Genomic DNA, 22,434 nt, shown 5'->3' on the forward strand with positions numbered 1-22,434 from the left:
GCAAATAATACCAAGTCTGTCTCTAATAAAGCAGGCAAGACATTAGTGTTAAACATGGAGTGGTTTCCACAGGGAGGGCTGGAGGGTGGGGATAGGCAGGAGGGGTGCAGCTCCTGCACTTGGCCATCCATGTGCAGGTGTCACAACTGGCACAAGACATGGGCTCCTGTCTGTACAAAATCTATCTGCTCTGCTCCCAAAGTGAAGTCTGCCTAAAGGCTTGCTGCCCCTGCCTGCACAGCCAGCCTGTTGGAAGGACTAAGTCTTCTCTGAGGTTCCAGGTTCCTGGCTGGTAAGTTATGAAGGCCTTTTCTCACTGAGTGATCATGACTTGTTGCTGCATGTGGTAAGACAGCCTCATCCAAAAATTTTAGGAGTTTGGTCTCAGTGAGTGGGTTTTCCCTGTTGTTTGAATTTCTCAGCTTGGTTCTCTTCCACCTCACTGATCTCCTGCTGCTTGTTGTCACTGCTGCCAAACCCTTGTGTATATAATTAAAGCTTTTTCACAAATTATTCCTTACCTCTCTTACTAGTGCCTGGGCACATCACCTGTGATCAGCTCAGTTCCATGTACTGAACACCCCCTTCTTGCCTTGCTTTCAGGAAACCCAAGTGATTCATGTGATATACTTAGGTCCTAGAGGCTTATCCTCAATCCCAGAGCACAGCGGCCGTTCAGGTGGGTTAAATGCACCCTCACCACTCCCCTCTTTCTTGAAGGAGAGGAAGAGCAAAGGAAAGGCAACTGAAGAGTGAGACCTTCATGGCAAGGGTTGTGTGTGAGGCAGAAGTGATGGGGATGCAGTTGACAGCAGCTGGAGAATGGAATGTGTGCAGTAAGGTTTACTGGGTGGCCACACACTCAGAGCTGTGGGGAACAGTGGAGCTCTGCTCTTTGGAATGAAGCAAAACCAAAGCAGCCCATGATGAATTGGTTCCTGTTCTTGCTGCAGAGGATCCAGGCCTAGAGCATCTGGCAAGGAGAGCACCATACAAGTCCCTCTCTTGAGCCAAGAATTCAAGGCAGATCTGTCCCTTTCAGGCTGGAGGGAGTGGGCAGCAGAGGGAACTTCTCCTGCCTCGAGGCAGCTGTGCAGTGTGGTGGTCTGCTGTCCAGGACATGTCTGCTTCACTGGGGGTGCTCAGCTGCTGCCTGGCAGTGGTTGTGGTCCATACCAGGCTGGTTTGGCTCAGGATGATTTCCAGAATCTGCAGAGGGTAGAGGCTCCAAAAGTATGAGATCTGAAATAACACGTGTCATAAACGTACTGGTTTTATACTGCCAGCTCTTGACTGAATGAGGTCAGCTGCCAGTTGTGAGACAAGATTGCAGGAAACAGGCACCCAAACCACAGCCAGCTGTCAGGGCCCCACTAACCAGTGGTTTTGCTGTTGTGCAGAACCTGAGTGCGGGGCTGCCCTCGGGCCAGATCTGCCACGACGAGCAGCGGCTGGAGGTGATCTTTGCAGATCTGGCCAGGCACAAGGACGATGCTCAGCAGCGCAGCTGGGCGCTCTACGAGGATGAGAATGTCATCTGCTGCTACCTGGAGGAGCTGCTTCGCATCCTGGTGAGTGAATTCCTCCCTTTACAGGCAGGCCAGAGCAGGCAGCGCTGGTGAAGTTCCTGCTTTTGACCTCCTTCAGCCCTGTGTTGCCCCTGGATCTGCTCTTTTGGGGGCACAGGTTTCTTGTGCATCCTTCAGTGTCAGTAATACCTACCCTTCTCTGTGGGCTCTGCAGTGCTCTTGAGCTGCCTTTACTCTGCATTCCACCTTACAGAGCTGTTCTGAAAAGCGTTACTGAGCTGTTCATGGTAATTTTGGTGTTTACCTATCACAAGAGGATATAAACCCTCACCTCCAAAAAACCCAACCTGCCACAGAAAACCTGGAAGTCTTTGGTGAGACTCCTAAGCCCATTTAAACATCTTCCACTTAAGATATCCTCCATTGCTGGGAGGTACCTGTGGGGTTAAACTCATTAAATGCAAAGAACATTCTTTGGTTGCCTTGAAAGTGAGCTTTAAAGCTGTTTTTGTGAGAAAGTATAAATCATCTCACACATCTCTGCATACAGGAGAGGAACATGCCCATGGTGGGATAACTGTCCCAGTGCTCTCACTAGTCTGTGTCCAGGGATGATTTGGGAACTGCCCTCAGTGCAGTGGCATGGTCTGTGTTTGGGGTACTGGTGTGGGGTTTGCTCTGGCACTATTTTATAGTCCTCTCCAGTTCTGGAGAAAACAGGTCTGTTTTCTGTAACAAATGCCAGGGTCTTTGTCACTCTGCATACAGCCTGTGCTGCCTTGCTCTGGGCCTGCAGGGCAAGGCTGAGTGGGATTTTGTGCAACCATTTCCTCCTAACTTAGGGGTGGGAGAAGATGTGCATCTCAGGATGGGAGCAGTGCTGCAGCTGCCCTGTGTAACTCTGTGATGCTCTCAATCAGGTGCTTTTTGGGTCATGTTTTAGATATTTTCAGCCCACGATGTGCTCTGTGGCAAAGGCATCTCTCAAGAATCCACTTTGATGGTGAAGAGTGATGATGAAGGGTGATGGTTCTTGACCTGTTTCTGTGCTCTGCCTTCAGTTGCTTTGTGAGGTGTTGGGGCTACTGAGATCTGAAAACAAGTGGACTCCCTTGAGGTCCCTGCAGCAGGCACCTTCTGCTTTGATTGTCACTGGGTTACCTGTCAATTCCTTCTTCCAGACAGATGCAGACCCAGAAGTTTGCAAGAAGATGTGCAAGAAGAATGAGTTTGAATCTGTCCTGTCCCTTGTGGCATATTATCAGATGGTAAGGTGGCAGAATGCACCAAATGTCTTTTTAAGATTTCCCTGAAGATGCAAAAGAGCATTGGTCAAGATGTTTCCCTTGGATAGGGCAGTTCTGTGGTCTCACTGAAACTGCAGCATGTCCCTTTCAAATGCTGGCTGATGTCAAGGCTATGCATGAAAGTTGTGTGAAGGAGCAGAGGGTGCTGTAGGCTTTGAAGCAGTAGCTAGCACTTGGCAAGGGTAAAGCTTGCTGCTTTTACTGGCCCACTGAGGGACAGCATTGGCATCATTGGTGTCTAGAGGAAGGATTTCAGAGGATGCCTTGGGAGATCTGACAGGCTGTGATTGCTCTTCTTTTAATTGATGCACTCCTGTGCATTGGGTAAATAACTTTGGTTAGGAAAGTAGATAATGGGTAGAAGCCTTTGGAGTGAGGAAGGAAATCCATTTAGAAGAACAATTGGAGGTTTTGCCTTAAACACCTATGTAGTGTTGCTTTTCCCCTCTCCTTCCTGGAATGTTCTGTTGTAGGACTGTGGGAGTAAAAAACTTGTCCCCATCTTGTCCCTAAGTCCCCAGCTACAGCACCTCAAGTCTTGTGGCATTTTGCTTTCATCTAGCACTTGTGTATCTGAACCCAGATCTCAGCACCAGGGGCTGTGGCATAGCTGAGAGCAGGAAGACAGGCTGGCAGTCAGAGCCTGCTGACTTTCACTGCCTGCTCCTGACTGACCACAATTCCAAGGAAGCCTGAGCAGGTGGGGAGCAGTTGGGTGTCCTGTCCTGGCTGCTGTCATGCCCAGTGCCAGGGCTTGGCACACTTGTGTTCTCTGAACCCTGGAGTTTTTGGCTGAGGGTGGAGTATGCAGGTTACCTCAGCATCAGAGCTCCTGCATGTGAGGTGCAGGCTGAGCATCATCTTTGCTGGAATCCTTGCATGTCCCAAAGCTTTCTGAAGAGAGCTTGCAAATGTTACCTTGTCAGGAAACCTTCATCAGAGCAGTGTTCACAAACCCTTAGCATGCTCAGAGAATCCTGGCTACCCAGCACATTCAGTCTCTTTGCTGGGGACAGGTATGGGTTGTTGATGTGTTAGATTTAGTGGATGATGTGGGACATCTCAGATCTGAGCTCTGGCTGCCACATGCCACATGTGCAAACAACCTGTAGCCAGCCCACTTCTGAACATTATTGTAAAGTGATTCCTGTACTGTTGCTAAAAGCTTCTAGAGCTTCTGGGTTCATGTCACTCTGGGAAGGTCTGTGGCTTCCTAACAACAGGAACTCCTAGAAGCTGTGTGTGTGCCTCAGAGTGAGCCCTCCTCCAGGACATGGTTTGATCTGACAAATTGTTTTTGCAGGAACACAGGGTGCCCTTGCGCCTGCTGCTGCTGAAGTGCTTTGGAGCCATGTGCAACTTGGATGCTGCCGTTATCTCAACGCTTGTGAATTCCGTGCTGCCCATGGAGCTGGCCCGGGACATGCAGACTCACACACAGGGTGAGCCAGAGCTGCCCTTCCCACAGCCCTGGGAGTGTGTCTTCCCACTGCATCATTTGCAGCAGCAGCAGTGGCCCCCCGTTGCTCCACATGCTCGGGGGGAATGGTGTCTGGTTTTGAAGTTATTCAGGTTATTACCTCTGTAACTGGGGAATGCACAGGAAGGGATGTTTCAGTCCAGTGGTGCGAGGCCCTCCAGCTCTTGAACATGCCATTAATGATCTGTGTCATTCTTGTAGATGTCTTAAAACATGTTTTGACTTGTTCCAGTTTTGTTTCATAATGCTGACAAGAGACACTTGCAGATCTCAAGGAAGATCTCTGCAGTTTCTTAGAGAGTTTTTTCTATACCCAATTTTTGTGGTGTTTCCTTGTGGTGAATGAGATGTGTGCTGGTTAAAGGAAAGGGCCTTCTCTGCACCACTGTGCCAAGGGAGGTGGTAGTGCTGTTGTTAGCATTGCAGTCCTGGTCCTCTGCAGGATAGTGCCATGGCCCAGGTTTTCCCAGCTCTTTGCTTTCCATACTCAGGCTTTGCCCTCATGTTCCTTCTACTTCACCCTCCTCCATTTGTTAGGATGACCTGTCCCTGCTGCTAACAGGAATATCCTTTGTGCCCTCAGAGCTCCTGCTTAGCCCAGTGTCCTTTATTTCCAAGCAGCCAGAAGCATGTGCTGGAAAAAGCCTAAAAGTAAGGTGAACATGTAGTAATACTCCCCTGGAGTTACCTTCTAGCTCCCCACACGTGCCTGGTCTTGGACAGTCACAGTTTTGCTCCCCAAGCCAACCTGTAGGCCACCAGTGCTGACAGTGGCATATTTCTCTTAAAAGGCCATTAAAAATCCATTGTCGTGTGCTAATTGTGACCCACAATTAGAGTAGCTGCTGAGTGACCACATGGATGACATCAGAAGAGCCTGGTGTTTGCAGCCTTGCTGCCTTGGTTGCAGTCTGTTTGTTGTGGGTGTCATGAGGAGGGGTATAATTTGGTGATGAGGCTGTGTAAGGGTTGCCAGGTCTGCAGAGAACAGGGACTGTCCCATCCATTTTATGTGAGCTGAGTAAATGTCCCAGATGACCACTCTGAACCTGCATAATAGACATTCCTGCCCCCAGCATCCCACCACAGATGAGTCCCTGCCAACCTGACTGCTGGGCAGCATTAACAGGGCTCATCTCTGGAAAGGACTATGGGAGATGAAAATCAAGCCTGTTGCAGAAGGCTTTGCACTTGTCTCTGCCTAGATGCTTTGAAGTGCAGGCATTTCAGAGGTGAGGAGGGTGGCATTTCAGGGCAGAGGGAAGGGCTGCTGGTGTGGCACTGCAAGGATTACTCCAGTGCTGGCTGTGCTTCCTCTTTTCTTACTGCTGCTTATAAATTCTGTGCTCGGAACGTATCACACTCTTGGTGTTTAATCTGGTTACGCCTGAGAAGCATCTTCTCCAGGCTGAAGTTTTACTGCCCAAGAAGCAAATGCTGCTTGGTTATGGGACTGTGACTGTGCTCCTGCAGCAGCAGCATTTTTCCTGATTTTGTGCTGCCAAAAAGACTGTCATTCACAAAGACTCTCTCCAAGTGAGCATCCTGTGCACCTTCCCAAACAGGGATCTGTCTCCTGCCCTGTGTCTGAGCTGTCTTTGTGCAGGCAGAGTGGGCTCCTGCAGCTCTGCAGCATCTCCCTTTCCCTGGTGTCATCTCAAGGGGAGGGATTTTCCCTCCTTGCTGTAAGGTGGTCCAGTTGGAGGGTGAAAAGCTGCTCCTCCTTTGCTGACAGACCACTGTGTGGATCCAGGAGCCTCATAAATCAGTGTCCTCATCCTGTGCTGCTTTCTTGTGCTAATCTTCATGGTAGGTGTAATGGCATCTGTGCATCATGCAATCCTCTCAGCCTTCACAGTGGGGCTGCAGAGGGGTAACCATCCTTGGCCCAAATGTGTCTGTCCTTCAGAGGTGGTTCTGGGCATCAGTAGTTCCCTCCTGCCATTCTGGTGCTTTACTGCTTCATGTGCTGCCAGCAAATGGCAAGCTTGTGTGAAAACATGACCTTGAATCCTAGAATGACTTGAGCTTATTTTGGTACTAAGAACTGGGGAATAGCAGCTGATCCGTGACATGCTGTGGAATAGCTAATCCCTTCTGTGGGTGACTGCAGCCAGAGCACTCAGTGCCAACACTACACAACTGGGGAGCTGGAACTGGCTGCTGCAGCTCTGTGGGATCCCTCCTGGCTTATTCCTGGCTTATTATTGAGGAGCAGCTGGGGCAGAAGCTGTGTCTGTGGATGCTGGTGCCTTTGGTGAGAAGGACTTTACCCTGGGACTGATGCAGGCATGTTGGCTGCTGGCCAGTTCTTCTGCAGATGCTTGGGTCTTACTGCTTCTGGACAGCTCCTTCCCTCTGCTGCAGCTGGCCTGCACATCTCTCCATGTTAAAACACCTTATAGTAAGCCACAGTAAGACAGAATTAGCCAGAACAATTCCAAAGAAAACAGGCAGGGATAATCCAGTCTGTAATCATGACTTTCTTGTTGCAGCACAGTTTTACATGCAAGTCAGCTGTCAGGCTCTTCTCCTTTCAGTCACAGACAATTGTGTCTGCTTCCAGTGCCCACATTTCACACTGCTGTGTTTAGAAGGTGGAAGCAAGGTTTTCAAAGGCCTCTGAGAAATGCTTTTCATACATGATTGCAGTTTCTCACCACTATCTCAGTGGCTGTCAGCAATGCAGGCTGGTAAGCAAACAGCTGTATCTCTCCCACCTGTCATGGCTGCTTCAGTGCTGCCTCTCAGTCTGTTGTCAGCAGTCCCTCTGCTTCAGGAGAGCTGCATTGATACTATTTAATTTCTGACAGTCACTGGCGCTGCTCTGTAAGGTAAAAACCAAAAGCTGTGTTTTGAGTGACAGTTACTCTGTTCTTCAGCATGGTGAGTCTTGGAGCCTTGTCCTGCTGCAGCTGGGACACTCCCAAAAACTTACAGAGTAGAGCCTGTGCAGTGTGAATGTCCTGGGTTCATCTGGATTTGCCCCAAGTTCAGGTTTCTGGCTGGTTTCAGCATTCTTTGATTTGTCATCTTTAGGTAAATACAACAAGATTTGCCTCCTGCTCATGTAGACTACTGTCAGCCAAATGAATGGACATCAGTTAATGGCAGATGGACCAAGGAGGTATAAAACTAGTCTCTTCCCTCCCATCTCTAGTCTGTTCCTCAATATTTGCTACTGCCATGTTTATCACTGGCTTCTGACTCTCACTTTATTTCATTGCTCCTGATGTGATGAAAGAAAATGTTTTGTTGACAAAATAAAGCCTTTCTAGGACCACGAAAACAGCAGCTGCCTGTGTCTACCTACTGCAGTGTCCTTCCTCTGAGACCCAGCTCCTGTAGCCATGGAGGAAAGAATGAAGAAATCATGGGGTGAACAGTTTATCAGATCCCTTTTCTGTTACAGTGCTTTGGCATCACTGTCACCTTATAGCTGAGAACTTCTTATATAAGAAGTATGAATTATATTTAAGTCATTAAATATCCTCCCTCTCTGTTTACAGAGAGTAAACAGCAGTTTTCAGCCTTCTTTTGCTGCCACATGGTCTACAAGCTCTTAATCTTGTTCATACTGTAGTATCTGGTTAAGCTGCAAATGATCTATTTTTACTCCAAGTACTTGCTGATTGAAAACTGAGGCATGGTGTGGAACTGTGACAGTGTGAGTGTGCTTTGAGTGGAGAGGCTTTGCTGACAGAGCTGACTTTCCAGGGGCATGGGGCTGGAATAACTCAATAGTATTTTTTTCCCCATGCTGACAGTAAACCTGAGAGCTGCCAAATGTTGCAAGTCCTTTGGCCAAGTCCAGGAGTAAGTGGTGACACTGAAGGCATCAGCCTGTGCAGTCAGAGCCAAACTGCAGGGTGCAGATGCTTACAGATGAGTTGCTTTGTGCATGGAGAAGTAAAATATCTTAAAGGGTTTGGAGGGAGCACTGGAACTGTGCAGGGCAGCAGTATGGCCAGGAAAAGCATCAGAGATTGAAGGGGCCTTTTTCTCCTCTGATGAAAAGTAGTTTTGGTCAGTTTTTCATAATTACACCTTCATTTTCCTTGTGCCCCAGGGCTCTTTCTAGAAGATGTAGCTGAACTTTATTTAGCCAGTATGTGTGGTAACCTAAATAATACTTATTTTCCTATTGCCTTCAGACTTGCTGAACTGGGCAGAGGCTACATTTGATGAGGGCACAGGTCCTATTTGATAACTTTTTTTTTTATACTGCAAATATTTATTGAGAGGTATCCATTAATTAAAATTCAAGAAAGACACTGGCAGGGGCTCTTTGGAGCATTCACATATAGCTGCTGCCAGCGAAAATTGTGTTAGACTAGCAGGCTGTGGGATGTATCAGTGCTGGAGATGTGTGGCCTGGGAGGTGGGCAGATGCACAGCCTGAGCATGATCTGGTCTCCCCAGGGACCTTTTATACCTTCAGGCAGAGCTGAGGTAGCAAAAGTAGAGCAGTGCAGAGATGGTAACAAGCAGCATGGCTGTCTGGGGGTGGTGTTGGTTGGAACAGGCAGTATTTTGAGCTGGCCAGATGGATGCTTTTTCTGGGTTCAATAATTACATAACTATGGGATGTGTCCTGGGACTGTGCAGGGGAGGTTTTTAATTATTCAGATCAAGTTTGCCCAGATCCTCTGAAGTAGAGAGGAAAAAATAGAGGACTCTTGTTATGATTATTTTTAAATTGCTTTGGAAACACACAGCACAGAAGGCGTGTGCTGTGCTAAAATGGAGAAAAACACCCTTACTGCTCAGCCAGTACAGGAATGAGGAGTGGGCTAATCAGTGTTACATGTCTGTATGAAATGTGTGACTTCCCAGCAGCAGCTGGGGAAAGCTTTCACGTCCTGGGAAGAACTAATGACTGCACCTTTGTCTGCAGATCACCAAAAGATGTGTTACTCTGCTCTGGTGCTGGCCATGATGTTCTCCATGGGGGAGCCCCTGCCATATCACCACTATGGTAAGAGAGTTGTGCTCATAGCAGGGCTGGTGGTGGGATGTCTGGGGCTTGCTGACAGGCACAGGGAAGGGACTTCTCCTGATGGTCAAGGCCAGGGGCAGCTCAGTGGAAGGCCCAGCAAGAGTAGGGTTTGTTGTTTATCAGTAGAGCCTGGCAGCTGAAGCACTGGGCTGAGATGCCAGATTTCCAAAGAGCAGCACAAATCTGGGTTAGAGCAGTGGAGGGCTGAATGCCATGCTGCAGGCAACATGGATTTGCCCATCCCTGTGACTAAGTGGCATTTTGTTTTACGTCTGGCCTGTGAAAGCACACACCTCTTACTTGCTTTGGAGACTGTCTGCTGATGAGGCTGAGATCCCAGATCCCTACACAAACACCCACTAAGGCTGTCAGCTGCATAATGTGGCCTCTTTCTGGTCTCTCTTCCAGCAGGATAGTGCAGCCCTCTGTAGTTCAGGCTCTTAGGGAAAGTGGAGATGATTAAGGGTATTGTGCAAAGTGCAAATATTCTGTTTTATCCTCTGTCCTTTCATTTCAGCCAGAAAGCACTGCCCACTTCTTCCCGCAGCTATTTTGTATTTGGGAAATTCTAGGCTTAATGTTCCTAGAAATCCAGTAGAGATTTTTATAAATATCTCATCGGGAGCTTTACCTTAACACTGGGTAAAACTGTACAATATTTAAAGCGGCACAATAAAGACTGGAATGAGCCTCTACACCCCCTGTTTTTCTTTCCTTGTGTAACCCTGGCAGTTATTTCCTGCAGGTGGACTTATTTGCATGAGCTCCTGAGCTTTCCTAATAGCTGAATTGAAAACTGGGTTATTACTAATGATCTAGGTTATTAGGGGTTTTTAAAAAGAGATTAACTGAACCAGTGGTCAGGAAGAATGCCAATCTCTTCCTACCTTGAAGCCTTCACTGGTGGCATTGGTTCTGCAACAGCTAGAGCAGGATTTGGTGTTTTGTTTACTCAAAACAAATGCCAGTTGAGGTACCAAATTTCAGCAATCCCCTGCACACAAAGATGCTTCAGTGGTCTGTCTAGTCCACTTGAAGAGCCCTTCATTTCCTGGAGGCTAATGGAGGCTAAAAACTAATAGTTTTTAAGCATAAAAGAACAGAGAAGTGGCTTGGATGGTCCTTTGTTGCTTGGTTTATTTTCACTGTGCTGTAAATGCCCCTTTCTCCTTGTGCAGAACATCTCAACTCTCAGTTTGTGCAGTTCCTGCTGGATGTGATTGAGGACGGGCTGCCCTCGGACACCACTGACCAGCTGCCTGACTTATTTGTCAACGTCCTCCTGGCCTTCAATCTCCACATTCCAGGTTGAACTGGTGCTGCTCTGCCTTGGCAGGATTTCAGTGGTCTGGAGTGTGAAAAATGGGGAGGGAGAATCTTACTGGGTCTTGATGGTGCTTAACCACCATCCAGCTCTCCTGGTCTCTGGCACTACACTGTGTTTAAATGTAGTGCAAAACCCTAGAGGAAAAAATGGTCTGAGAGCCCTGCCCAGCAGCTCTGGGCAGCCCAGTGGATTTGTCACTGGGCTTCCATGGTGCCTAATCAAAAGAGTTGTTGGGGTGTACTTGCAGAGCATGAGTGGGGTTAATTTATAAAGATGCTTCAGTGGGCATTTCTTGATACCAACTCAGAACAAAAGTCCTCTGCCTTCTCCAGGTCTTGGCCACTCTGTGGCCTTAATCTTTTTGTAGCCCTGATAGGCTGTGGTTCCCCAAAGCACCCCAGAGTACTGATGTTAAATAGGGGTCACCCATTGTGTGTTTTTATCATCATGGTCTTCAGGAGGCAAAGGGAGATGCTGAACAGGTTTCTTCTTTAGTTCCAGAACACAGTGTGATCATGACTACAATAAGCAAGCACTCCAACGTGAAGACTTTCACAGAGAAGCTGCTGCTGCTGCTGAACAGAGGAGGTGAGTGTGTGTGTGTGGCACTGCTGCATGCCTGGCAGGGGGTGCACACAGATGCTTGGGGAGACACAGCCATGCTCCTTACAGGGTAGGATTTTAGGGGTGCAGGTAGCTGAGGAGCTGCCAGCTCAGGCTGGGCTGTGCTGCTTCCTGTGAGTTCATGAGGGTGACAGCCTGCATTGCTGAGGATGGAGCTGCACAAGGAGTAAGGTAATGGCTAATGGCTCTAGGGACAGAGGAGTGGCTGCCATTCCATCCTTCTGGATCAGATCAGCTCCACCTCAGAGCATGGACCAGCTGCCATGGGCAAGCTCTTGTCTGGGAGGAAGGCTGGTCCTGGGCCACTTCTGTCCTTGGACAGGCAGAGGACTCAGTGTGTGCTGGTATAGAAACCTCTGCCTGTGCTGGCAAACATCTGCCCCGGGGGACAGATGCAGAGGGAGCTTTTGTCTTCAGAAACACTGCTTAGAGTGGAATTTCCCATTTCTGACTTGCCAGCAGAGGGTTAGCCTTGTGTCTGCTTCAGGCATGGAGTGAAATCCAGTGCACTTGTAGAGCTGTTGCAGAGCAGATTGCTGGAACGCTGGAGATCTCTGCAGGAAGAGTGCTGCCAGGTCTTTCAGCCTGTGCTGCAGGCCACTATTGTGCTTGCTAATACCTTCTGGAGCACAGGAGCTTTGCTGCCTGAGAGAACTCATTTTGTTGAGCTGCTGGAAAGAACCCATCCTGTGATGCATGCAGCTCATCTGAATCAGGCTTTAGTTCTCTTTGGGGCTGCAAATCACTGTCTCCACACTGTATCAGCTTGAGGGCAGCAGGCACCCCAGTGCTCTTCTGTCTGGCCTCCTCCCAAAGCCTTTGTTTAGGCCTTTCCCTGCCAGATTCCCTGCAGAGATCACCTTACAGTGAGGAGCTGGGAGATGAAAGAGGGGGGCCACAACCTAATGAAGATGCTTCTGTTTTGCCTGCCTTCCTGACAACTGCTGGAGGAGCTGCCATGGCCCAGAGCCCCTTTGGAGTCTGCAGGGATGTGTTTTGCAAGAGAACAGGATGTGGTGGCTCATTTCAACTTGGAAGTGTTTCTTTTCTTGCTTCTGGGACAGTACTAGCCTGGTCTCTGGTGAAAGCCTGTTTTTGGTACAGGCTCTGATGTGCTTTTCAGAGAGGTTGTTGGACCCCTCTTAATAAACCAGGGAGAAAATGAGTGGTGGCTGTTGGGCAAAAACAGGAGATACTGAGAGGCAGTGTGTTAATTTGCTCTCACCTGGGATAGTCAGTGAAACATAAACAGTGATTAATGCTCATCGTAATGAGCTTGCTCTCATCTTGGTAGCCTGCAGAGCTGCCATCCTGCTTACACATCTTTGAGCACCAAGGCTATCCATGGGCAGGGAGTGCTGGCCGAGGGCAGGGCAGCCTCCTCTCTAGGGGGTCTAAGGAAGGGAAGTGCTCTGAAGGTGGAGCACAGGGACAGCGGGAGCGGGCGGCTCAGCACAGTCTCTGCCTCCCCCAGATGATCCAGTCTGCATCTTCAAACATCAGCCTCAGCCACCACACTCGGTGCTGAAGTTTCTGCAGGACATCTTTGCCAGCAAGGATACAGCCAGCATCTTCTACCACACAGACATGATGGTCCTGATAGACATCCTGGTGCGGCAGATTGCGGATCTCTCCCCTGGAGACAAGGTGCTCACAGTAACTCACTGGGGAAGGGAGCACAGTCCCAAAACAATGGTGTTTTTCCTGGTCCCTCATGGGGCCTGCTGGTGCAGGCAAGAGTGGAGTTCTGGGGTGGGCACAACATTTCTGGATGCTTAAATCAACCTTGGGAGCTGGGAAGGAAGCGAGGATTTATCCTGCCCAGCACACCAGCACATTTGAAGAAAGATCTGCCAGGCTTCTGGTGGTCTGCACACTTCTGACCAGGGTCCTTTGGGAAGAGAGACCCTCTGTGAGTAGTAGTAGGAGGAATCTCTCTTGTTTGCTGTTGCAAGAGGCTGGGGATGTGGATGTATTCAAGGGCAGGGGAGGAGCAGCTGTCTTGCTGTGGGAAAAGCAGAGTTTTCCATAGTTACTAATGATACTTAAGGAAAAGCAGGTGCCTCTGGAGTTGTGCTCTGGTTGATGGTGCAGCAGCAAGCAGCTGTTCCTGTGCTCATGCTGTAATGGAGGCTGGCAGGCTTGTTTATCTCACTTCAAATCTTTCCCTGTGCTCTGTGTTTTGTCTCCCCTCCCGCTTGGCAGCTGAGGATGGAGTATCTGTCCCTGATGCATGCCATCATCCGCTCCACGCCCTACCTGCAGCACCAGCACCGCCTCACTGACCTGCAGGGCATCCTGCAGCGCATCCTGGGCGAGGAGGAGGAGGACCAGCAGTGCCAGATGGAGAAACTGATCATCTTGGAGATTTATAAGGAGTTCCCAGAAATCTCTTCTGGTACCAGCTAATGCTCCTCACCTTGGACTGGAGTTTGAACCACTTGGATCGACTATGTCTTTTGTTGACACTTTCTCCCCATTCCCTCCCAGTACAGCTCATACCTTATATCCCTCTGTGTGAGGCCTAAGGTTGGGACAGCGTTCACCACCCTGTGGAAGCGCCAGTGGCAGAGAGGGTGTGGGGTGCCCCCGGGGCCTGGTGCCCGGGGCAGGCGGAGCAGGGTGGGCACTGGCACGTGGTTTGCCTGCAAGACCCAGCAGGAGCTACTTGGGCAGCTGGTGTTAGTGGGAAGGGCAGAGAGCTTGTGGGGGCTTAGCAGCCAGCACGGGGGGATGTTCAGCTGCACTGGTGTCCCGAGGTCCTGAAGAGAAAGGCCTTTGCCTTAGAGTATCACTTCTTTTCCATGTGCGTCTCTCTCCCTGCAGTGACCAAGTGGAGTCCGCTGGTGCTTGGAAGAAGCTTTTGTAACATCTGTTTTGTTTCCTGCTGCTAGTGCCAATGTGCTGCAGCCCTGCCAAGGGAAAGTAGCTGCTCGCTGTCTAACGCCTCGTCTAGTGAGCCTTTCACTCCCTCCTAGCCTTCAGCTTTGCCTCTGGGCAGCAGCCCACCTTGGGTCATGGAGGTCTTACCCCAGCAGCTGCTTTTCAATCTGCTTTCTATAGTGATGTTTGAATCTGAATTTCTTGCACACTGTGGCAGCCTAGAAGTAAGAGCCACGTGGATGACACTGCCCTTGGGAAGCCCTTGGCTGCACACAGCACAAAGACGTGTCCTGCCGAGCGGAGCTGCCCTTGCCACGTGTGCTGCAGCATTGCCTGGGGCAGAGGGCTGCCCTCGGGCAGGCGCTCCCTGCTCCTGAAGCGCGTGCATTCCTTGCCTTGAGCTTCATCGTAGCTCTGCCTCGCTGCCCCCCCCGTGCAGCTCAGAGGCAGCGTGAGCCTGGTGTCCAGTAGCTGTTTGTGACTACGCTAAGTGTGGGGAACCCTTATTTTTATTTCCTCTAGGTTTCTAGCAAATGGGATTAACCTGCTTCCCTGATAGTCACACACACTAACGTGGGTCTCTTAGATATTTGTGTGCACAGTGTGGTCACTCCCTGTCTCCAGGTCTTCTTTTGCAGTAGCCAGTGTAGGAGCTGTGAAACTGGAAATACTGGGCACTGTATTTACTTTAGTTTTTTGTTTTGTTTTGTTAGCTTGAGGGGATGACACAAGCTGTGCAGGCCTGGACTGGCCACTGGGGCAGTGGTGCTTGGAGAACAGAGGGTGTTGTCCTGGCAGCCAAGGAAGCCAGCCTGGGAATGCCCATGCTTAATAACCACCCTAGTAGAGAAACCTATTTTTTCCCTGTAAAAATGTATGAATGTCAAAAGGGATCCTGTATTTTCTTAAACACTAAGTGTAACCTGCAGAAGAATAAAAATGTCTTAAACTGGACTTCTGTGAGTGTAGCGCTGCCTGCCCAATCCTGTCGTGGGGGCACCAAAGTATCAGGAGTGGTTGGGTGCCTGCTGCCCACAGAGGCAGAGCAGTGGGTGCTGATCTCCAAATGGGAGCAATGCAGTCATTTTCCCTCATTCAGCTTCTTGCCTTGTCTTTTTCTACCATGTTGCTGGCTGACAAGGAAGGGTGGAGGGCAGCAGCCCTTGCTGGGGGCACAGCCATCATTCCTGGTGGCTGCCCAGAATTGCTGCTCCACATTAAGGGTTTGGCAGAGCTGGACTCACAGTTCACTTCCCACAAGGTACGTGCACCTCAGCTGGCTCCAGCAGAGCTGCCACAGCAGGAGCCTGGGCAGGGAAGGGTTTAATGGTCTGTATCGAGTGTAATGAATGGCGCTTTGGCTGCGTGCTCCCAAACCTCAGCCCGTGCCTGCAGCTCTGGGCTGCTGGGGTGGCAGGGCTTCTGCAGTGGGAGCACAGCAGGCACTGGGCAGAGCACTACTTTGGCAGCAGGAAGCTGGGCTCTGCTCCTGGCTCTGTGCCAACGGAGCCAGCCAGGCCATGGGCACAGCCCTGCCAGGTGCAAGCTGTGCCACTGTAAACATAGGGATGGCATCAAACTCAGCTACATGCAGAATCGGGGCCAGGCCTGTCCCAGCTCCTGCCTCTTTGGCCTCTGTCTCCAAAGTCCCCAGGCATGTGGCCTTGAAGTGTGCCATTTGCACACCTGGGGTCAGTTGTGACACACAAGGGCTGCCACTGCTCACTGGAGTGTCCCCCAAGGTGGCTCTCCTGTGCCCCATTGCTCTGTGCAGCGCATGGTTGTGTGTGCCCCTGAGCCAACCTCGGCTTGCTTCCGAGAGTGGGGCTTCTTGTTGGCCCATGATGTGCTGCTGGGATGTCCATCTGGCACCTGTCCTCAGTGACAGAGCACAGGCTTTGCTGTGGTCTAGCAGTGGCAGGGCCTGTGGCTCTGCTTGCCAGGAGCCCGCGTGCAGAGCTGGTGGCTCCCACATTGCTGTCCGTGGGGTTGCTCACCCTGTCCCAGCTGCACAGCAGCACGGCACCCTCTGCCCCACCTCCCTGCTGCCACCGCAGCCAAGGGCTGGAAGAGCTGGGGGGAACTGGCTGTGGGGTCCAGCCCCAGAGATGCCCCTGCTGCACAGGAGAGGCCTCCACTCATCATGGAATCAAACTGCAGCATGTAGACTCACTGTCCCCAGCCTGCTCATCAGATCCTGCTCTCCGTGTAGGTGAGACACTCAAGATTGTTGGCTGTAATAATGCACAGTTAGAGCAGAGTCTCCTCGTATTGGTGTTTTCATTGTGGTGCAGCACTGAGGGGTGTTGGGGGGCTGGCGCGGGGGGAGTGACACATTGCCTGTGACCTGCGCTTCTGCTTTATTGTCTGGAATGATTCAATTACAACTATTTTGTGGCAGTAATACCCTGATAATTTTCTCCTCCTCCCTGAGCTGTCAGCTGGGTAATTAGAACAAATAAACTTGAAAGCCTTCATTACTTTTAAAAAGTATTGCCTCTCTCCTGATTTGGTTTCCTGACGGCACATCCCCACTTTGAGGAGGTGTGATCTATGATCCAGCCAGCATGTTCTGTTGCATGTGAGTGATGAGCTGCTCTCTGTTAAATGAGGTTTCTTGGGTGAGCTGTGTGCAGGCCAGGGCTGCTCTGGCATTATCCTAACAGCACTGAGAGGGCTCAAGTGGATGTTTAAGGGTTTGTAGGGGACAACATCTATCCTCCAAGAGCACTCTATGCCCATGGCTGGTATGGCCACAGCCCTGTGTTACGTGGTGGCCGGGGAGTTAATCACAGCAGATTACCCATCCTATGCAGTTCACAAATTAACATGGTGGCTTCTCCAGGGGTTAGACATCCGCATTCACTGGGTGTCAGCCCTGAGCATTGTACAAGCACCAGGGGAACTTCTCTGTGGCACATGCTGAGCTGCACTGGCCACCACTTTAAGCCTTCCCATCGTGGTCCTACAACACAGGGTCAGCACAAGCAGAGGGCAAGGACAAGCCCTGCCTGCTCTGCCCACCCTGTGGCTTCCCCAGTCCTGGCCAGGCCTTGGCGTCTGCAGGGCCCCTTTGGAGCTAGGATGTGCATGGAGGCACAGTGTGTCCCATGTATGCCCTGCCCTTCCCTGCCCCATCCTAAACTCCCTCCATCTCTCAGATTTGCTCTATTTTCCTCCCTGACATGGTTCTTTCTTCCCTAGCATTTGCCCCAGTGTGCCCTCCCCTTCAGCAGGACATGGCCAAGGATGTCCTCTACCAGGCACGCCAAACACTAATGAGGACCTAAACCCTGTTATGAGCTCCAGCGGATTAGCATGCAATATTAGTTGATTGAATCAAACCAACAGCTAAATTACGAGGCTGATGCATTAATGAATCACCGTAATGCAAGGGCCTCAAACTGAATTTTCCTCGGAAAAATATAAGGTTGGTTGTTGGGTTTTGTATCGGGGATGCGTGAAGCAAAACCTGCAACTTTCCCTCTGGCGGTGATGCCACACCTTGTGGGTGTTGGCAGCTGGGGTCTGTGTCAGGGAAGGAGTGGGATAGCTAAATTTGTGCCACGCACTTGCCTGCCCATGGTGGGGAGCTGGGCGGCAGGGGCTGGGCTGTGGCAGCGCCTGGAGGAGCGGGCACGGGGCAGCCTGTCCCATTGACACAGCAAAACCCATCCCCGCAGCTGCCCAGCGTGGTGCTGTGTGAGGGACAGGGCAGTGGCAGGGGCCCGCGGGGCTGCCAAGGCACCGTCCTGCCCGCCCTTTGTGCCGGCGGCCCGGCAGCCGTGCCCGGCTGGGGCTGGGGGCACGGCCCGGCCCCGGGGGCGCTGCCGGTGGCACGGGCACCGCTCGGGCACCGCTCTGGCACCGTTCGGCACCGGCAGTGCCGCAGCAGCGGCTCGCCGGGCTCGCAGGTGCGTGCAGGGTGCACGGTGTCCCGGTGCCCGCGGGCCCCGCAGCTTTGGCAGGGATGCTCCGGGAGCCCCTCACAGAGACCGGGCCGGCAGCGCTGCGCCCGGGGTTCGCTCGCGGGCGGCACACGCTGCTCCAGGGCCGGCAGCGGCCGCTCCGCGGTGCCCGGCGCGGCGGGCCCGGGAGCCGCGCGTTCCGCAGAGCGCCCGCGGCCAGGAGAGCCCGGCACCGCCCGGGGAGCCCGGTCCGGCCCGACGGGCACCGAGCGCCGCCAGGGCCCGCCCGCCCGCGCTCAAGATGGCGGCGCAGGGCGGGCGGGGGCGCGGCGGGGCGGGGCGGCGGGAGCCATGTTGGGGCTGCGGGAGGAGCCGCCGCCACCCCCGGCAGCAGCAGCGGCGGCGGCGGGGCAGGGGGCGGCCATCGCCGGCGCGAGCGGGGGCGGCGCCGAGCCCATCGCCGTGCGCCCGGGCCGGGCGGCGGCCGCCGAGGCACCATGGCAGCGGCGGAGGAGCCGGTGGCCGCCCCGAGCCGCTCCTGCTGCCGCCGCCGCCGGGAGCCGCCGCCGCTGCCGCCGCTACTGCTGGTGCTGCTGCCGCTCCTGCTGCTCCCTTTGTTCCCCTCCGGGCTGGGGGCCACCGCGCCGCCGCCGCCGGCGGGCTGGGGGCCGGCGGCCCGCTGGGGCTGTCCCGCCGCCGTGCCGTGCCGGGCGGCGGCCGTGCCCCCGGGGCTGCCCCCGGCGCCGCGCCGCCGGTCCCCGCCGCGCTGCGCGCCCCGCGCCGCCCAGCCGCGCCCGCCGCCCTTGGTCCCGGCCCCGGCGCGGCGGGGCCGGCGCGCAGCACCGAACCGCCACCCGCTGTTCCCCCAGTACAACTACCAGGCGGAGGTGGCGGAGAACCAGCCGGCGGGGACGGCGGTGGTGGCGGTGACGGCCCAGGACCCCGACGGGGGCGAGGCGGGGCGGCTGGTGTACTCCATGGACGCGCTGATGAACAGCCGCTCGCGGGATCTGTTCAGCATCGACCCGCGCGCCGGGCTCATCTCCACCACCCAGGCCCTGGACCGCGAGAGCATGGACCTGCACTACTTCCGAGTGACGGCCACTGACCACGGGGCGCCGCGGCTCTCCGCCACCACCATGGTGGCCATCACCGTGGCCGACCGCAACGACCACGACCCCGTCTTCGAGCAGGGCGAGTACCGGGAGACCATCCGCGAGAACGTTGAGGAGGGATACCCCATTCTGCAGCTGCGGGCCACCGACGTGGACTCCCTGCCCAACGCCAACATCCGTTACCGCTTTGTCAATGAACGGGCCGCCTACGACGTCTTTGAGATTGATCCCCGCTCCGGCCTCATCACCACCAGCGGGCCGGTGGACAGGGAGAAGATGGAGAAGTACTCCCTGGTGGTGGAAGCCAACGACCAGGGCGGCGAGCCGGGGCCCCGCTCCGCCACTGTCAAGGTCTACATCACGGTCCTTGATGAGAATGACAACATCCCTCAGTTCAGTGAGAAGCGCTACATTGTCCAAGTGAGGGAGGACATTCGGCCCCACACCGAGATCCTGCGTGTCACCGCCACGGACCTGGACAAGGACAACAATGCGCTGGTGCACTACAACATCATCAGTGGGAACAGTCGGGGCCAGTTCTCCATTGACAGTGTCACTGGGGAAATACAGGTGGTGGCCCCCCTGGATTTTGAGGTGGAGCGGGAGTATGCCCTGAGGATCCGGGCTCAGGATGCGGGGCGTCCTCCTCTTTCTAACAACACTGGCATGGCCAGCATCCAGGTGGTGGACATCAATGACCATGCCCCCATTTTTGTCAGCACCCCTTTTCAAATCTCCGTCCTGGAGAATGCTCCTCTTGGCCACTCTGTCATCCACATCCAGGCCGTGGATGCAGACTACGGCGAGAACTCGCGCCTGGAGTACAAACTGACGGGGGTCTCGGCTGACACACCCTTTGTGGTGAACAGTGCCACGGGGTGGATCACAGTCAGTGGGCCCTTGGACCGGGAATCTGTCGAGCACTACTTTTTTGGGGTAGAGGCTCACGACCATGGCTCTCCGTCTTTATCCGCCTCGGCCAGCGTCACCATTACTGTCATGGATGTCAACGACAACCGGCCTGAGTTCACCCAGAAGGAATACTTCATCCGCCTGAACGAGGACGCAGCGGTGGGGACCAGCGTGCTCAGCGTCACGGCAGTCGACCGGGACGTGAACAGTGCCATCACTTACCAGATCACAGGGGGCAACACACGGAACCGCTTCTCCATCAGCACGCAGGGTGGGCTGGGGCTCATCACTCTGTCTCTGCCGCTGGACTACAAGCAGGAGAGGCGCTACGTGCTCACGGTGACAGCCTCTGATCGCACCCTGCGTGACAACTGCCACGTTCACATCAACATCACCGACGCCAACACACACCGGCCTGTGTTCCAGAGTGCCCACTACTCCGTGAGCATCAACGAGGACCGGCCTGTGGGCAGCACTGTGGTGGTGATCAGTGCCACGGACGATGACGTGGGGGAGAACGCCCGCATCACCTACTACCTGGAAGACAACGTCCCTCAGTTTCGTATTGACCCAGACTCTGGGGCCATCACTCTCCAGGCAGAACTGGACTATGAGGACCAGGTCACGTATACGTTGGCTATCACTGCCAAGGACAATGGGATCCCCCAGAAGGCAGACACCACATATGTTGAAATCATGGTGAATGACGTTAATGACAATGCCCCCCAGTTTGTCAGCCCTCATTACCAGGGCGTGATCTCTGAGGATGCACCTCCCTTCACCAGCGTGCTCCAGATCTCTGCCACCGACCGGGATGCCCACACCAACGGGCGGGTGCAGTACACCTTCCAGAACGGGGAGGACGGGGATGGAGACTTCACCATAGAGCCCACCTCGGGCATCATTCGCACCGTGCGCAGGCTGGACCGCGAGAACGTTCCTGTCTATGAGCTGACTGCCTACGCTGTGGACAGGGGCATCCCTCCTCAGAGAACTCCTGTCCACATCCAGGTCACCATTCAGGATGTGAACGACAATGCTCCTGTCTTTCCTGCTGAAGAGTTTGAGGTCCTGGTTAAGGAGAACAGCATCGTAGGCTCTGTGGTGGCCCAGATCACAGCTGTGGACCCGGATGAGGGACCCAATGCCCAGATCATGTACCAAATTGTGGAAGGCAACATCCCTGAGATATTCCAGATGGATATCTTTTCTGGGGAACTCACAGCCTTGATAGACTTGGATTATGAGACAAAGTCTGAATATGTGATTGTAGTGCAGGCCACCTCTGCCCCTCTGGTCAGCAGAGCTACAGTCCACATCAAACTCCTTGACCAGAATGACAACAGCCCTGTTCTGAAGAACTTCCAAATCCTATTCAATAACTACGTGTCCAATAAATCCAACACCTTCCCCTCGGGGGTCATAGGGAAGGTCCCAGCATATGACCCAGATGCATCTGACCACCTCTTCTACACCTTTGAGCGGGGAAATGAGCTACACTTGTTGATTGTAAATCAGACGAGCGGGGAGCTGAGGCTGAGCCGTAAGCTGGACAACAACCGTCCGCTTGTGGCCTCCATGCTGGTGACTGTCACAGGTAGGGAGTGAAAATCATTAAATCTTCAGTACAGTACCTTGGGGGTCTCTGTGAGGTCCCTCCGGGGCAGCCCGTTGTGCATTGGGGGTGGGGATGGGTAACAAGGTTTGGACTGGGGGTCCATTCCAGTCAGAGAGTAGCGCTGGAGTGGCGTGAGGGTGGCACGGGAGCAGACTGTTGAGCAGTGTCTGTAAAGAGCCAAGGCTGGAAATGGTCTGCCAGAACAAAGCATCGTTACTGAGCTATGAGATCATTTCTGGCTGCTAGTGAGGCACCTTTGGAGGTGGTGTGGCCAGCCAGACTGTGCTGTGTGCCGGGGTGCTAGCCCAGGAAAGAGGCGGTTCCCAGGATGTCCAGGCTGCTGGCCCAGGGGCTGGTGCACTTCTTTGCTCCCAGGCCCAGCTGGTTCTTCTGTCTGCCGGGCCTGAGTGCTTCCCTGGCTCTGCACAGGAGGGAGGATTGAGCTCAGTGCAGAAGGAGCCCTCTAAAACACCCATCTGCCAGCAGCAAACACCTCAGTCCGGATTCTGGCTGTGGCACCTGCCAACACTTGCTTTGCAGGGTGGCTTCTGCTGCCACCGTTCTGCAGCCAGCTTAGTGTTCAGGGGACAGCTGTGACAAGCCTGAGTGCAGTGCCTGGAACTCTTGCATGGTGTTTGTTGTTGGAGTATCCAAATACAGATGCTAGCTGTAGCTAGGGGTGGCCTTGTGGGGTGTTGGGGTGCCCTCTAGCCCACATGAGGACAGGACAAA

At 53.3% G+C, this 22,434-nt stretch overlaps 2 protein-coding genes across 5 annotated transcripts in view; both read left to right on the forward strand.

Moving 5' to 3' along the window:
- The window catches only part of NCKIPSD (NCK interacting protein with SH3 domain), a 50,313-nt gene extending 35,210 nt beyond the window's left edge, over window positions 1-15,103 (forward strand). The window contains exons 6-13 of the mRNA XM_064432679.1: window positions 1,401-1,571; window positions 2,711-2,797; window positions 4,140-4,278; window positions 9,214-9,294; window positions 10,494-10,622; window positions 11,138-11,230; window positions 12,741-12,913; window positions 13,472-15,103. Of these exons, the coding sequence (XP_064288749.1) occupies window positions 1,401-1,571; window positions 2,711-2,797; window positions 4,140-4,278; window positions 9,214-9,294; window positions 10,494-10,622; window positions 11,138-11,230; window positions 12,741-12,913; window positions 13,472-13,675 (1,077 nt within the window). The 3' untranslated portion in view covers window positions 13,676-15,103. The remainder of the gene's footprint in view (window positions 1-1,400; window positions 1,572-2,710; window positions 2,798-4,139; window positions 4,279-9,213; window positions 9,295-10,493; window positions 10,623-11,137; window positions 11,231-12,740; window positions 12,914-13,471) is intronic.
- A 3,344-nt stretch (window positions 15,104-18,447) lies between these two features.
- The window catches only part of CELSR3 (cadherin EGF LAG seven-pass G-type receptor 3), a 31,223-nt gene continuing 27,236 nt past the window's right edge, over window positions 18,448-22,434 (forward strand). For 3 of the 4 annotated variants that reach the window (XM_064432680.1, XM_064432682.1, XM_064432681.1), the window contains exon 1: window positions 18,451-21,681. In XM_064432680.1, coding sequence (XP_064288750.1) covers window positions 18,555-21,681 — 3,127 coding nt within the window. In that variant the 5' untranslated portion in view covers window positions 18,451-18,554. Of the gene's footprint in view, window positions 21,682-22,434 lie in introns of all 4 variants that reach the window. The other variant, XR_010368560.1, reaches the window with a different exon arrangement.

Source organism: Passer domesticus, chromosome 9 (genome assembly GCF_036417665.1).
Source record: "Passer domesticus isolate bPasDom1 chromosome 9, bPasDom1.hap1, whole genome shotgun sequence".
NCBI classification, from domain to species: domain Eukaryota; kingdom Metazoa; phylum Chordata; class Aves; order Passeriformes; family Passeridae; genus Passer; species Passer domesticus.